This window comes from Acomys russatus, chromosome 11 (assembly GCF_903995435.1).
Source record: "Acomys russatus chromosome 11, mAcoRus1.1, whole genome shotgun sequence".
Lineage (NCBI taxonomy): Eukaryota > Metazoa > Chordata > Mammalia > Rodentia > Muridae > Acomys > Acomys russatus.
In genome coordinates, this window is record NC_067147.1 from 38,308,605 (window position 1) to 38,320,662 (window position 12,058).

At 51.0% G+C, this 12,058-nt stretch overlaps 1 protein-coding gene across 1 annotated transcript in view; it reads right to left on the minus strand.

Moving 5' to 3' along the window:
- The window catches only part of Cdh23 (cadherin related 23), a 373,665-nt gene that overhangs the window by 273,043 nt on the left and 88,564 nt on the right, over positions 1–12,058 (minus strand). Inside the window, exons 4-6 of the mRNA XM_051152488.1 lie at positions 5,841–5,983; positions 5,143–5,190; positions 4,923–5,015 (exon numbers count right to left, since the gene is read on the minus strand). Coding sequence (XP_051008445.1) covers positions 4,923–5,015; positions 5,143–5,190; positions 5,841–5,983 — 284 coding nt within the window. The remainder of the gene's footprint in view (positions 1–4,922; positions 5,016–5,142; positions 5,191–5,840; positions 5,984–12,058) is intronic.

The window sequence follows — 12,058 nt, forward strand, 5'->3', positions numbered from 1 at the left end:
AAGCCTGCTCTAAAGTGATTAAATTTAAATTTTAAATTTTAATTTTTAAAAAAAATATTTACATTAAAAAAAAGATTCCAGAAAACACATGATACTAGACACTCTAATGAACTCCTATGCATCCTAATAGGGTCTAGGACATACTCCCCATGTGCTTCCACTTAGGCCACACACAGAGCTGTCATGACATTTAGTAAGTTGAGATGCAGTTAGACACCATTCACTTGGCTTCTTCCTTTATAAAACACTCTTCCCTGAGGATGGAGAGCTCAGACCATTGAGGCTAAGAACTTCTCCTACCGGCATTGGCCTAGGTCTAGTGAACTTATTGATGGCAAATATCATCATTTATCTTCTAGAGAAGATAACAGAGGTCCAAGCTGGGCCTGGCTGTTCAGGCATGTAAGCCCAGTTTATTCTGGAGCCTGAGGCAGGAGGATTGTGGTGAAGGACAGCCTGGGTCACATAGTGAGACTGTTTCAAAAATAAAAGTAAAAGGAGGCTGGATGTATGGCTCAATGTTAGAGCACTTGCCTAATGTGCAAAGCTCTTTTTTTTAATCAGACAGACAGACAAGACATGAGGCGGGGTGCATGGAGGCCTAAGAATGAATATGAACGGAGAAAGCCACTCATCTAAATGCATAAATGAAAAGTGAGGGAATCCACTCCCTCCCCTGCATGCCCAAGTCATCTAAGCATCCTGTCCCCCCAGTAGCTGTTCAACAATTGTTTGTTGTATTCATTCATACACACACACACACACACACACACACACACACACACACACACACACACGCACAAGCACTCGGCAGATCAGGCTGTGCAGACCCCACCTGGGCTTTGAAGGCTCCATTGAGTTGGACTTTGAGGAGTTAGAAGGGTCTGTGAGAATAGAGAAAGGCAGGCCATGGACCGTAGGTACTGAACTAGCTCTCTGGCTGATGCGAGTGAGGTGGAAGGGTGTGCTGTGACCAGATGGATAAAAGCCGGAGCTGCCCAGCTGAGGAGGCTGCACTTGTGTGAACATCAAGGACACAGTGTCCCTCAGACTCCAGGGGACTCTTGATTGCTTGTCCCAGAAGCCACTAACCCTTCCGGATTTCTAACTTCACACCTACCCTCCTGCCCAAATACCCCAGCACCAGGGTCACCTCCCTCAGTAGCCAGCAGGACTCAGGACTGGCCTCCAGAGAGCAGCAGGCTGTGCTGCGCTGAAGGTCAGCAAGGCAAGCCCGGCCCCCTCGCCGAGGTAGTGGAGCAGTACTGCTGGGCACAGACACAGGCAAACACGTCTGAGCAAATTGGCAGGCCATAAAAGTCTATTACAGCAAATCAAACAGCAGTCAGCGTGACAGCCATTAGGCTGAAATGAATACACGGGGGCTTAATGAGGTCTGTCGAGGCTGGCTTGGTGAATTAAGTTGCCAATTCTAGCCGGATTTCCCTTTTCTTTACAGACTTGAAAGCATCCAAGCTCCCTCGTTAGAGCTTCGACAAGTGAATTGCAGGGCCTTTCGCCCTGATAAAATGGATAATTACACAGAGAGCCGCTTAGCGAGGGGAGCAGAGTGGGCAGGAAGGAAGAGAGCACAAACAAACGCAAACACACACCTGTCTGCTTTCTCCTGGAGGAGAGGCTAGACCCTTAGGGTATGAGGCACAGGGCTGGGCAGTCTGGGGCATTGGGCTTTGGCTTAAGTGCCTCCCACCTCACTATGCCTGACCTTAGGGACTAAGGTTCCATTGAGCATCATGGATGGATGAAGGTTTTCATCCTAGACAGCTGCTCTTGACCCCTTTCAGAAACCCTCACGGTCACTCATGAAGTTCTACAGACCTGGCTGGGCTATTGTCACCAGCTTGCAGATTTCTATCCTCCCTAGGATGGTGGCACAGGCCTATAGTGTATTTGAGGCCAGCCTAGGCGACTTCACAAGAGCCTAGGCAAAAGAAAAATTGTAAAGGCTGGATGGAGCTCAATGATGGGTCACTCACTGGCTTTCCTAAGCGTGCCTAGCCCCAGGACCCATACACAAACTCAGATCCCTAGGCCAGCTCTTCTTGATCTACTGAGTCAGGATCTCAGAAAAGATAGCTCTGAGCAATCTCCCAGGAAATTCTGCTGAGGCACTGGGGAACCCCTCGTTGATCGCATTTCTAATACACAGTGCTCGACGTCTGGGGATGCATGGTCTTCCTGCTTCTACTTGCATGCCTCCACTCGCAGGGAGCTCAGTATATCCTCAGCAAGACAATGGAGTGACTGCGTGTCAGCATCACAGCCATGCTATTCTGAACACACAGACTAAAGTTATCAGGTGCCAGGGTTAGGGACACTGAGGTCAGGAAGGTAAGGGATTTGGTACAGTGGCTTAAATGCTCATAGGGGATGGATGGAGGCAGTCTAGGAATTTTTCCACCATCCCTAAAACATAAGGAAGCCCTGGGAAGTTAAGAGCATGCCCTGCTAGGCTCCACCCTTAGATTGTTGATAGGATATGCCCTGATCAGTCCCCTAGTTGGGCATCTGTATCCCTCTTCCACACACCAAGCCCGCAGTCAGGGCTACACAGATCTAAAGTCTAACACAGGCAGTTTGCATGACAAGGACTAGAGGTTAGGTCCCTTGTCTTTACTGTCCTTCTTTCTACTGCTATCAAGCCTACTAGAAGCCACCTCCTCCAGGAAGCCTGGGCAACGCCAAGTCACCCCAGCAGCTATGAGACACTCATTCCCAGTGGGGTCTGTGATATGTCCGACCCTCCCTCCACAACTGCATCACTCTGTTCCTACAGTCTCACCCTGCTCCCATTCCAGGGCTCCTGGCACTGAGTTTGCCTCTCCAGAAGGCCATGGTGTGTCCAGGGTACCTTTAACACAAGCAGAGAACTCTGGTCTCCATTCCAGGCCAGGGGCCAGCAGGTCCTGTACCTGTTCCTCAGCTGGGGCTTGAGCCAAGTAGCTCAGTTCCAGCTCAGGTGACCACACCAGGCCCAGGCTGGGCCATGCCAAGATGGCTGGGTCTCCGTCTAGCTGATACCACATGCCCTGGACACACTGAGAAGACCCAAAGCCAGCATCAAATGTCAGGCCAGAGAGTGACCAAATAAATTGCCCAGGCCTTCCTTCAACACTGTGTGCCCTCTGCAGCAGCCTTCCTTAGCAGGTATCTATGTCACTGCATCAGTCTTCTGTGACAAGGAAGACTAGACCCAGAGGGGTTAAAGACCATGCACGGGCAGAGGTGTGTCCTGGGGCTATTTGCTTCTGCAGGCTCTCAGTCCTCCTGAGAACGAGAGCCACGTGGAACCAAGCCAGGGCAGACACTGGACAATCCTTGCTAATTAAACGAACAACAATGGAGGCCAAGAGACTTGGAGGACCCTAGGAGCCGGGGTTCCAGCAGGGGTATACTCTGCAGACTGCATCTCTGCAGAAGGAGGGAGAAAAAAGCTGGCCTCCAGCCCAAGGGCTGGGGAGGAGGAAACAGGACTGCTTGTCCTCTTGCCACTGCTGCTGCCTGCCGTTCCCTCTCCAGGGAGGACAGAGGACAGCCAGGCATGCCAGGACAGCAGCTGAGCAATGGGCACAAGGCTCATTAACTCTGAGCCATGCCCTTGGCTTCTGAGTCTAGGCTGGGAGTGCAGACTGGCACGTAGAGCCCCCTTAATTGAATTAGGGGCACTTCCAAATGAACGAGAGCCAGGAGCCAAGCTGCTGTCCCCAGGCATGGCAGGGGACTGTGTCTCCCCTCCCGTCCGCCCCTCCCCCCAATGCTGATGACTGTGGACTCTCTCTCCTGCCTTCCTGTCCCAGGTAAGGAAGGGGTCCAGGCACCACCAGATAGTCCTAGCCTTACCCTCCAACCCTCCAATTGGCAAGAGTGTAGGACCCATGGCTCACCAATGAGTGATGAGAGGCAGGACCTCTGGGGTGTGAGACAAGATCCCTTCAGGGCATCTTTGCTGCCCCACGATTTAGGGCCAAAGTTACTGCTCTGTGACTGTGGGCGAGTCCTTCTCCCACTTAAGCCTAGGGAATCCTTGTCTCTTCTTGTTCCCCACACAGTGACAGATGACACAAAAGAGTTAGGACTCAAGTGTCTGGTGCTAATCTACCCTTCCAGGAGATGTCCATCATTTTCACCCCAGCCCTTACTGCTGTGCCCCAGCTTGATCCCTGAGGATAGTATCGAGGGACACCCAGTTAGAGGCTCTTTATCAGTCCTAATCAGGGTCTTCTCATAGTGAACTGCCAGCCCTTCAGACTGCCATCCACCACCGTGGCGAGGGAGAGCAAGCGGCGAGAGCCCTGGTGCCATCGGGAGCCAGCTTATTAACGAACCGTTCGTAATGCAATAATTTGTACTTCTCAATTACCAGCAATGGCTTGATTTTACACGCATGCACTCATGCAAACATATTCAGAGTACACAGAACAGAACCTTGGGAGGCTGCAGGCCAGACCACACAGCTAGGGACCTGCAAGTTCCTCAGTACTGGCAGGGACTAGATTCTGGTCAAAGCAAACAGGTCTGTGGTAAGGCCTGTCTCTATGCCCTGTCTAAAGCCCCATAGCAGGCTGCAGCTGAAAAGGAAGAGGGCATAAGACTTGTCTCCTGTTCCATTACTAATTCCAGGTGGGGTGAGCTCTACCAGGGTGGAGAAGGGAGGGTAGGCCTGCTCTCAGGCCTGAAGCTCCACCCACTGGCCGAAGCATTCTTTCAACCACAGGATGGGTGGCTCTCATTGGCCCCAAGTGGAATCTGGGATAGAGTGTGAGCAGGGGTCAGGTGCATCTGCTTGTACTCAGAGATCACCATACATACCACCCAGCTGGACTGGAGAACAGATGAACAGCTGTAGTCCCAGTAACCATCACCCCACCCCTGCATCCCACACATGACCTCAAGAGTCCTACCTCAGGGATGCGCACGCTGTAGGGCTGGTTGTGGAACGTGGGCGCGTTGTCGTTCACATCTCCAACTTGGATGTTCACCTTCCGTGTGATTACCTGGAGAGAAACGGACAGGGCTCAACACTGCTGCTGCCCTCTGGCCTCTTCCCACCCATGCAGCCCAGAGACCTGCTAAGTCCAGGAACAGCCGTTCTAGGGCAATGGGGCCTCAAGGAACACTCACCCCTTGGTGGTCGCTGACGGAGAACTCCACTGTGAACTCAGACTTAGTCTAAATGAAGAGGGAACAGAGAAGGGAACAAAGTTAGAGAGGCCCTAGGTCCTGGCCCTGGGTGTGGCTACAGGGGCTCCAGTGCTGCCCAGGACCTCACCTGGGCCTGGTGTCCATGGGTGTCCCTAAAAACCTAGCACTGCCCCCTTAGCATTGGAAGCAAGTGAGGAATCTGAATCCTTCCTGAAGACAAAGTCAAGACTCTTGGGTACCATTCTTGGCTGTGTGATGCTAAGCAAACTACTAGACACTTCTGTAGCTGTGTCCCGAGATGTAAGAGAGAACAAGGCCCAGGGATGTGTTCAAACCCCTTCCTTCATTTGCTAAGGACTACCCTGCTTGTTGCTCTAGAAAATGTCTGCAGGGGCATAATTAGACTATTCTACCCCACAAGAGATGATTCCACAACATGGTCACTTTCTTCTTGCTTACCCAATGCTACTCCTGGCTCAGAGAACCCCCATCTGACCCACTCCGACCCCAGGTCCAATATAGCCCTGGAAGAGAGCTACCACTGAAACAAATGGTCCCAGCAAAAATGGGATGGGACCTTGGAAGAAGGTCCCCCAAAAGATGGTGAGCCACCCTCCACCATTGTCTGCCCCTGCTCCTCAAGAAAAGGGCTGAGATTCAGGGGTCCCTTTCCATACCTCTCTGTCCAGAGGCTGCCGGAGCCACACCACACCAGTGTCAGGCTCCACAGCAAAGAAACGGGAGGCCTCCTCTCCAGACACACCAAACACCAAGGGGTCATTGTCCATGTCTCGGGCCAGCAACTGGGTCACAGAAGAACCTGGAGTGGTCAAACAAGAGGACAACACAGAGGTCAGGCTCCTTTCATCCCACTTTGTTCAGACAATGAGCCATCCTTCAGGTCACAGGCACCTCATACACATGCAGGTTTTCCAGAGGTCAACAATCAAACCTCGTAAGCATCCTCCGGCTGCAACCCAGGCTCTCCACTTCTTCCCTGGACCACCTGTAAGCCAATCAATGCCAACTCTGGGACTTGTGCTCTCATTCCATTGGGTTGCTGGCTGGGCCATCTTGGCACCCACAGGAATAGACACCCAAGGACAAGGCTGTCAAAGAAGCTAGCCAAGCTTATGGAGCTAGAGAGGGTACTCCTAGTGGGATGGAGATTAGGGCCACAGGACCAAGCACTGCCTTGGTCCACTGGGTGTCTCAGCTACAGGTACCACACCCTTCCCTGTCCTTTTGTTCCTACTTTTGCTCGCCACCTTTTCTAATTAATAGTATTTTTTAAAATGCTCTGGTCTTCATTTATGCACAGAGGCTAAGAAGACAAATCACGCCGAGACTCGTCCTGACAGGGTCTGGCTCCTGTCCTCAAGAAGAGGACCAAAGGTAGGTGTCCTACTGATAAGGATGCTCTGGACACAGGCCATTCCAGGCATCAGGACGGTGGCATGAAGTTTGGCTCAGAGGGCTTGGCACAGGATATCTTGTCCTGGGGCTCCCTGGTTCCCAAGTAGCTTTCAAAGAGGAGTGGCCTACTGCCCCATTTGCCCAGGATGAAGGGGATTCTCACACAAGTGCTAAGTCCTCAAAGCTCCAGGCTGGCTGGGAGAGCTGTTCACCTTAGCTTCAGGAGGCCCTTAAGTCCCCGGGAGCTGGGTGGGCATCATGGAGGGCTATTAAGGAAGTATCTAGCATTGTCATCTCAGAGTCTTGGCTTGGGTCACTCCCTTCTTTTAAGGGCTCAGCTGAACCTGCAAACTGGGACAGACACCATCTCTTCCCCAACTACTGGCTTATTCCTATTTAACCAACAGTCTCAAAGAACAAAATGAGGGAAGAAGAGCTGTAAGTCTGTAACTCGGAAGCTTCCGTCAGAGGCTGATAATGGGACAGCTCTAAGCTGACAGTGGCCGCCAGCACTCGTCAGCCCTGAGAAGAGGTGGCCAAGAAGCTCCATGCTCCATTCTGTCTGCCTCAGAGCTTTTAAGAGATATCATCACTTCCCACAGCCTTGTGGTTAGCACATGGCAGAGCTAGACTCCATGGCCAGCTTAAGAATTCAGTCGTTCAATGGTAAGCGAGAATTCCACAGATCTGTTCCCATCAGGCCCTAACCAGGATCCCAAAATGAAAAGATTTTTTTTTTTTTTTGAGGTGGTGGTCCATTCACTTCAGTTTTCTCTTTCAATCCCCGCCCTCCTCCATAGCTCTGGCAGTCATTTTCTAGATGAGGACACTGAGGGGAAGGAACATAACCTCTCCCATGTCACACGGCAGAGGCAGACATCACCTGTGGTGACGGAAGAGGTAACAGGGGCACTGTGAGAGCATGGAACAAGGTCAGAATAGCCCAGAACCCAATGTTTCCATCTCACAGAGAGAAAGAGAAGGCAGATGCAGCAAGCAAACACCCAGTTGGACAGTGACTATTTTAGGAAGCATGTTACCCCATCTCTGAATGCCTACATGCCAAGCTTGATGTCCTTTTTGCCCAAGTCAGAGGGGTGGGGTGTGTGAAAGTCACAGGTAAGTCAATCTCACCTTCCCGAAGATCTTATTCCCAGATGACAAAGGTCAATTGAGAGCCAAATGGACGACGCGGTGCATTCTAAGAGATGTACTCTAAAGCTCTGTGTGTGTGTGTGTGTGTGTGTGTGTGTGTGTGTGTGTGTGTATGTGTGTGTATCACCTTTCTGTTGTCCTGTCTGGGAAACAAAGAGCTGCCTTCCAAGCCTTGGGCAATTCCCCATGGAGGACAAGCACACCACCATCCCCCCTCTACAGTATAAAGATCTACAGCCTGCAACCCACAGACAGCAGGCCTCACCTGCCAGCCCTGTCTTGACCCATATGAAGGCCTCAGTCAGTCAGGATAAGTTCTGGCTGGCCAAAGGGATTGTGGGAAAGCCACATTAGCCCTGCAACCAAGGTCATGTGCCTGAACCTCATATCCCAAATGGCTTTCCCAAGCCTGACACTCGGGTCCTCCCAGGGAGGGGGACGCTGGGCAGGATAGGGATGGGGCCATCAGCTGCTGTCACCCACCCTGTAATTTCCTGGACTTTTATCCATTTTCTCCTCAATTATGTGCTGCTCAAAATGGTCTTTTGTGGCTTCCTCACAGGCTCTTTCCAGCTCACGCCTTCTTGGTGTCCCAGGTAATTGCTAGTGGCCTTTTCTAAGCGCACTAATTAAAGGTGCTGATTTAATATTATATTTAAGACAAGACACCCCGCAGTTTTCCAGCTGGGCACCTCCTCCCCCGCCCAGTGCTCTTGGCTGTTCTGCAGAAGTGGCCAGAGCTGGCTTCTCTGGAAAGCAGGCAAGCTGCCCACCAGCAATCTCTGGTCATACTGTCTCTGCAGAAATCAAGTCTCTCTGTAGGAGTTGGCTCTGGTCCACGCCCCCAGGACCATTTTTTATGGGAGTACCATCCTGGCTGCAGACCCTGGGGTACATAGGTCTCACACAGGGATGATCCCCACCTAAAGATGACAGCATCTTGGAGGCAGAATACCTGGTGTGATTTAAAGGGGAAAAAAATCTGGTGGGCCTGGGATACAGATAAGTTGATAGAACACTTGCTTGCCTAGCATGCACAAGGCCTGGGGTTCGACCCCCAGCACACTGCAAACCCAATGTGGTGGTGTATGCCTGTAACTACAGCACTTGGGAGGTAGAGAGCAGAAGATTGGGAGTTCAAGGTCATCCTTGGCCTCACAGCAGATCTGAAGTCAGACTGGCTACATGAAACCCCACCTTTCACGGATACACACACATGCAAAATAACCATCTCACAAAATTAAGCATCTTCACTGTTCAAAGTGTACAATCTGGTACCTTCTGACACCCTCACAGCACCGAGCAACCATCATCCATCACGCCCAAGAGAAACTATACCCATCACAAACCCACTCCTTTGCTTCTAGCTCCCACACGTCCACTTTCATCTCTAGGACCTGCCTGCTCTGGGCATTTATATCAACAGAACCACAACCATCCGTAGCCTTGTGTGTGGCTTTCAGCTAGCATCACCTGTAAGGCTAGTCTATGCTGGTACCTATGTTAGAGCCCTGCTCCTCTTGATGGGTGACGAATCTCCTGTGTGGCTCTAGCACATCTTGCTCATATGCTCCTCAGTCCACAGAGGTTTGGGCTGTGATATGCACGCCTATGTTTAAGACATTGCCTGAATTCTCATTTCAAATAGTTTCTCATATGCTTAGGAGTAGATGTACTGGGTTGAAGAGCCACTCTGTGTTTAACTTATTGAGGAATCATCAAATGGTTTTGTACAGTGCCAGTGCCATTTTGTGTTTCCCAGCAGGAGTGGATGAGGCTGGAGCTCTTGTTTGTGGTAAGGATTCACAGGTGCCGGGGTTCTGATGATGGCGTGAAAGGGGCTGTGGAGATGTCCACAGCAACTGCAGTTAGCACTGTGTCTCCCTCAGTGCCACACACCAGCCCAGCCTCCAAAGGTCAGACTCCACGGTTCTTTGCCAGAATCAGCCTGTGCCATACACAGAAGGGCCAGGGAACTGATGCGCCTGGTGTTGGGACTCAGTGACTGGCTACGGAAAGTGTTGAATGAAGATGACAGGTGGTGGGCAGGCATCCCGGTTCCCTCGCCTCTCAAGGGCATATTTCTGAGGCACCTGTTCTAAACTGACTTCTGGAGTTTCCCTAAGCAGACTGTGTGCAGTTGCCTCCAGTGATGACATGGTTCATGCTGGGGTTTAGATGTGTCCTCTAAAGCTTGTGTGGTAGAAGCTACCCCTAATCCATAATTGGTGGCATTTGGGGATGAGGCCTTCAAGTCAACCAGAACCAGATGAAGTGAGGCCCTTGCTAAGGCATTAACCACTTCACCAGAGTATGAGCGCCCTAAGCCAGCAGCAATCAGTCTCTCTCACCTTGTGATCCCCCCACCGTGTTATGATGCTGGGTCAAGACCCTTACCATATGTGGCCACCAAGCTCCTGAACTTCCCAGTCTTCAGAACGGCAAGCTAGATGAACCCCTCTTCTTTGTAAGTTAGCCAGTCTGTGCTAATCTCTTACAACAACAGGAATTCCATCTGACCCTGCCTCATATCCTCACCCCTTTCCTAGGGTTCCTGGGACCTCCTCCCTAGTCAACCACCAGCCTTTAAGCACTCATCACAAGGTCTGTTTCTGAGACAACAACCACAAAGACTGTGTCTGAGCCGTGGTGAATGCTTGTTACTGCTCGGCACTGCTGGCCCAGCTGGCTGATGGGGCACTAAGGACACAAACCCCTAGACAGTGCCCCCGCCCCTCTCTTCAAAAGACTGATGTGCAGTCAGGCATAGAAGTCTTGGTGTGGTTTATTGCAGACCCATATTCAAATATTTAACAATGGGCGCAGCATAAGAATCTACCAATCAGAGCAGACGCTGGCCATAAACAAGGGAGCTCTGAGTGCTGCCGGTAAGTCAGCCTGGTTTATGGCTCCCGCTTTAGATGCAGAGGGGGACTGCTCCAGGCCTGGCATGATTTAATGGCTCAGACTCGGGCCTCTTGGTTCAATCAGTTCAGCCAGAGGAGTTTCTCTCTTTGGCTTCCCACCCTCACTGTAAGGGTCATCCCACCAAGCCTGCCACTTCCACTCTTTGCTGAGCCAGGCTGGGACCCCTCTCTAACCTTGGGTCAGGAGAACATTTAAGACTGAGGCACTTAGTCCTCGTGGAAAACCCACATTCTTAGCAGTTTCCATAATGGTCAAGAGGTGAGGCAGCCCAAGGAGGCACGGATAGATGGATAAGCAAAACACAGCCTAGGCAGCCAAATGGCTCTTCAGGTTCTGGGAGGGAAGGAGATGCTGACTCTTGAGATGCTGTGCTAAATGAAATAAACTACCATATTCTTCCGCGTATAAGATGGCCCTCAACTTCTTAAACTTTAACTTTTCCAGTTAAAATATAGAGTTTGCAGCCCGAATCTGTTGCACAGGGTGTGTGTTGGAAGAGGGGAGTCTTATACGGAGCGTATATTCCAAAGTCTACATTTTAACTGGGAAAGTTAAAGTTAAAATTGGAGGTCATCTTATATGCCAGAAAATACGGTAATTGCACAATGACAAATAATGCAAAACTCTACTCCCAAGAACCTCATGATATAGAATGCTGATGCTCAGGGGCCAGGAAAGATAGAGGAGGGAGACTTACTATTTTACAGGCAGAGTTGTAAGTTTCATGTGTATGTATGCACATTTGCATGTGTGAAGACACATGTGGACGTGGGTGCACATGTATGCCATATATGTTGGAGGCCTGTGGTTGATATCAGGAATCATCCTCCATCCCTCTTTCACATTATTCCCTGAAGCAGGGCCTCTCAATCGAACCCAGAGCATTCGTTTGAGGGATCCAGTCTCTGCCTTCCAAGGCTAGAACTGCAAGGCCATCATGCCTACCTGGCATGGGTTTCTGGGGATCCAAACTCACATCCTCGTGCTTATGCAGCAAGTGCCTGAACCACTGAGCCATCTCCCCAGCTCACATGTTCTTAAAGGTAAATAAGTAAATCAGATCACCCTGGAGCTCTAGTGATCTTCCCCCAATATAACAGATCCCAATAGGTCATGCTTTCTGGCCCCGTTGCTTTCAACAGCTCTTGAGCAGGCCAAGTATAGCTGTGCTTCAGCTGAGAGCACGGCTGCCTGAAGTCACCCTGTGCCCAGGCTCAATGTTCACCTCCCAACACCAGTTAACCCCTCAGAGCCTTTCTCAGATACTTGGTTAGCCAGTATACCTGGACTCCCAAAAGGACACCTGGTCTCTCTGTCCTACAGTTCCCCATCTCTGAAGCCACCTGTGTGTCTTGCAGGCCAGCAATCTCAAGCACATTCCCTCCCGCCTACTCGG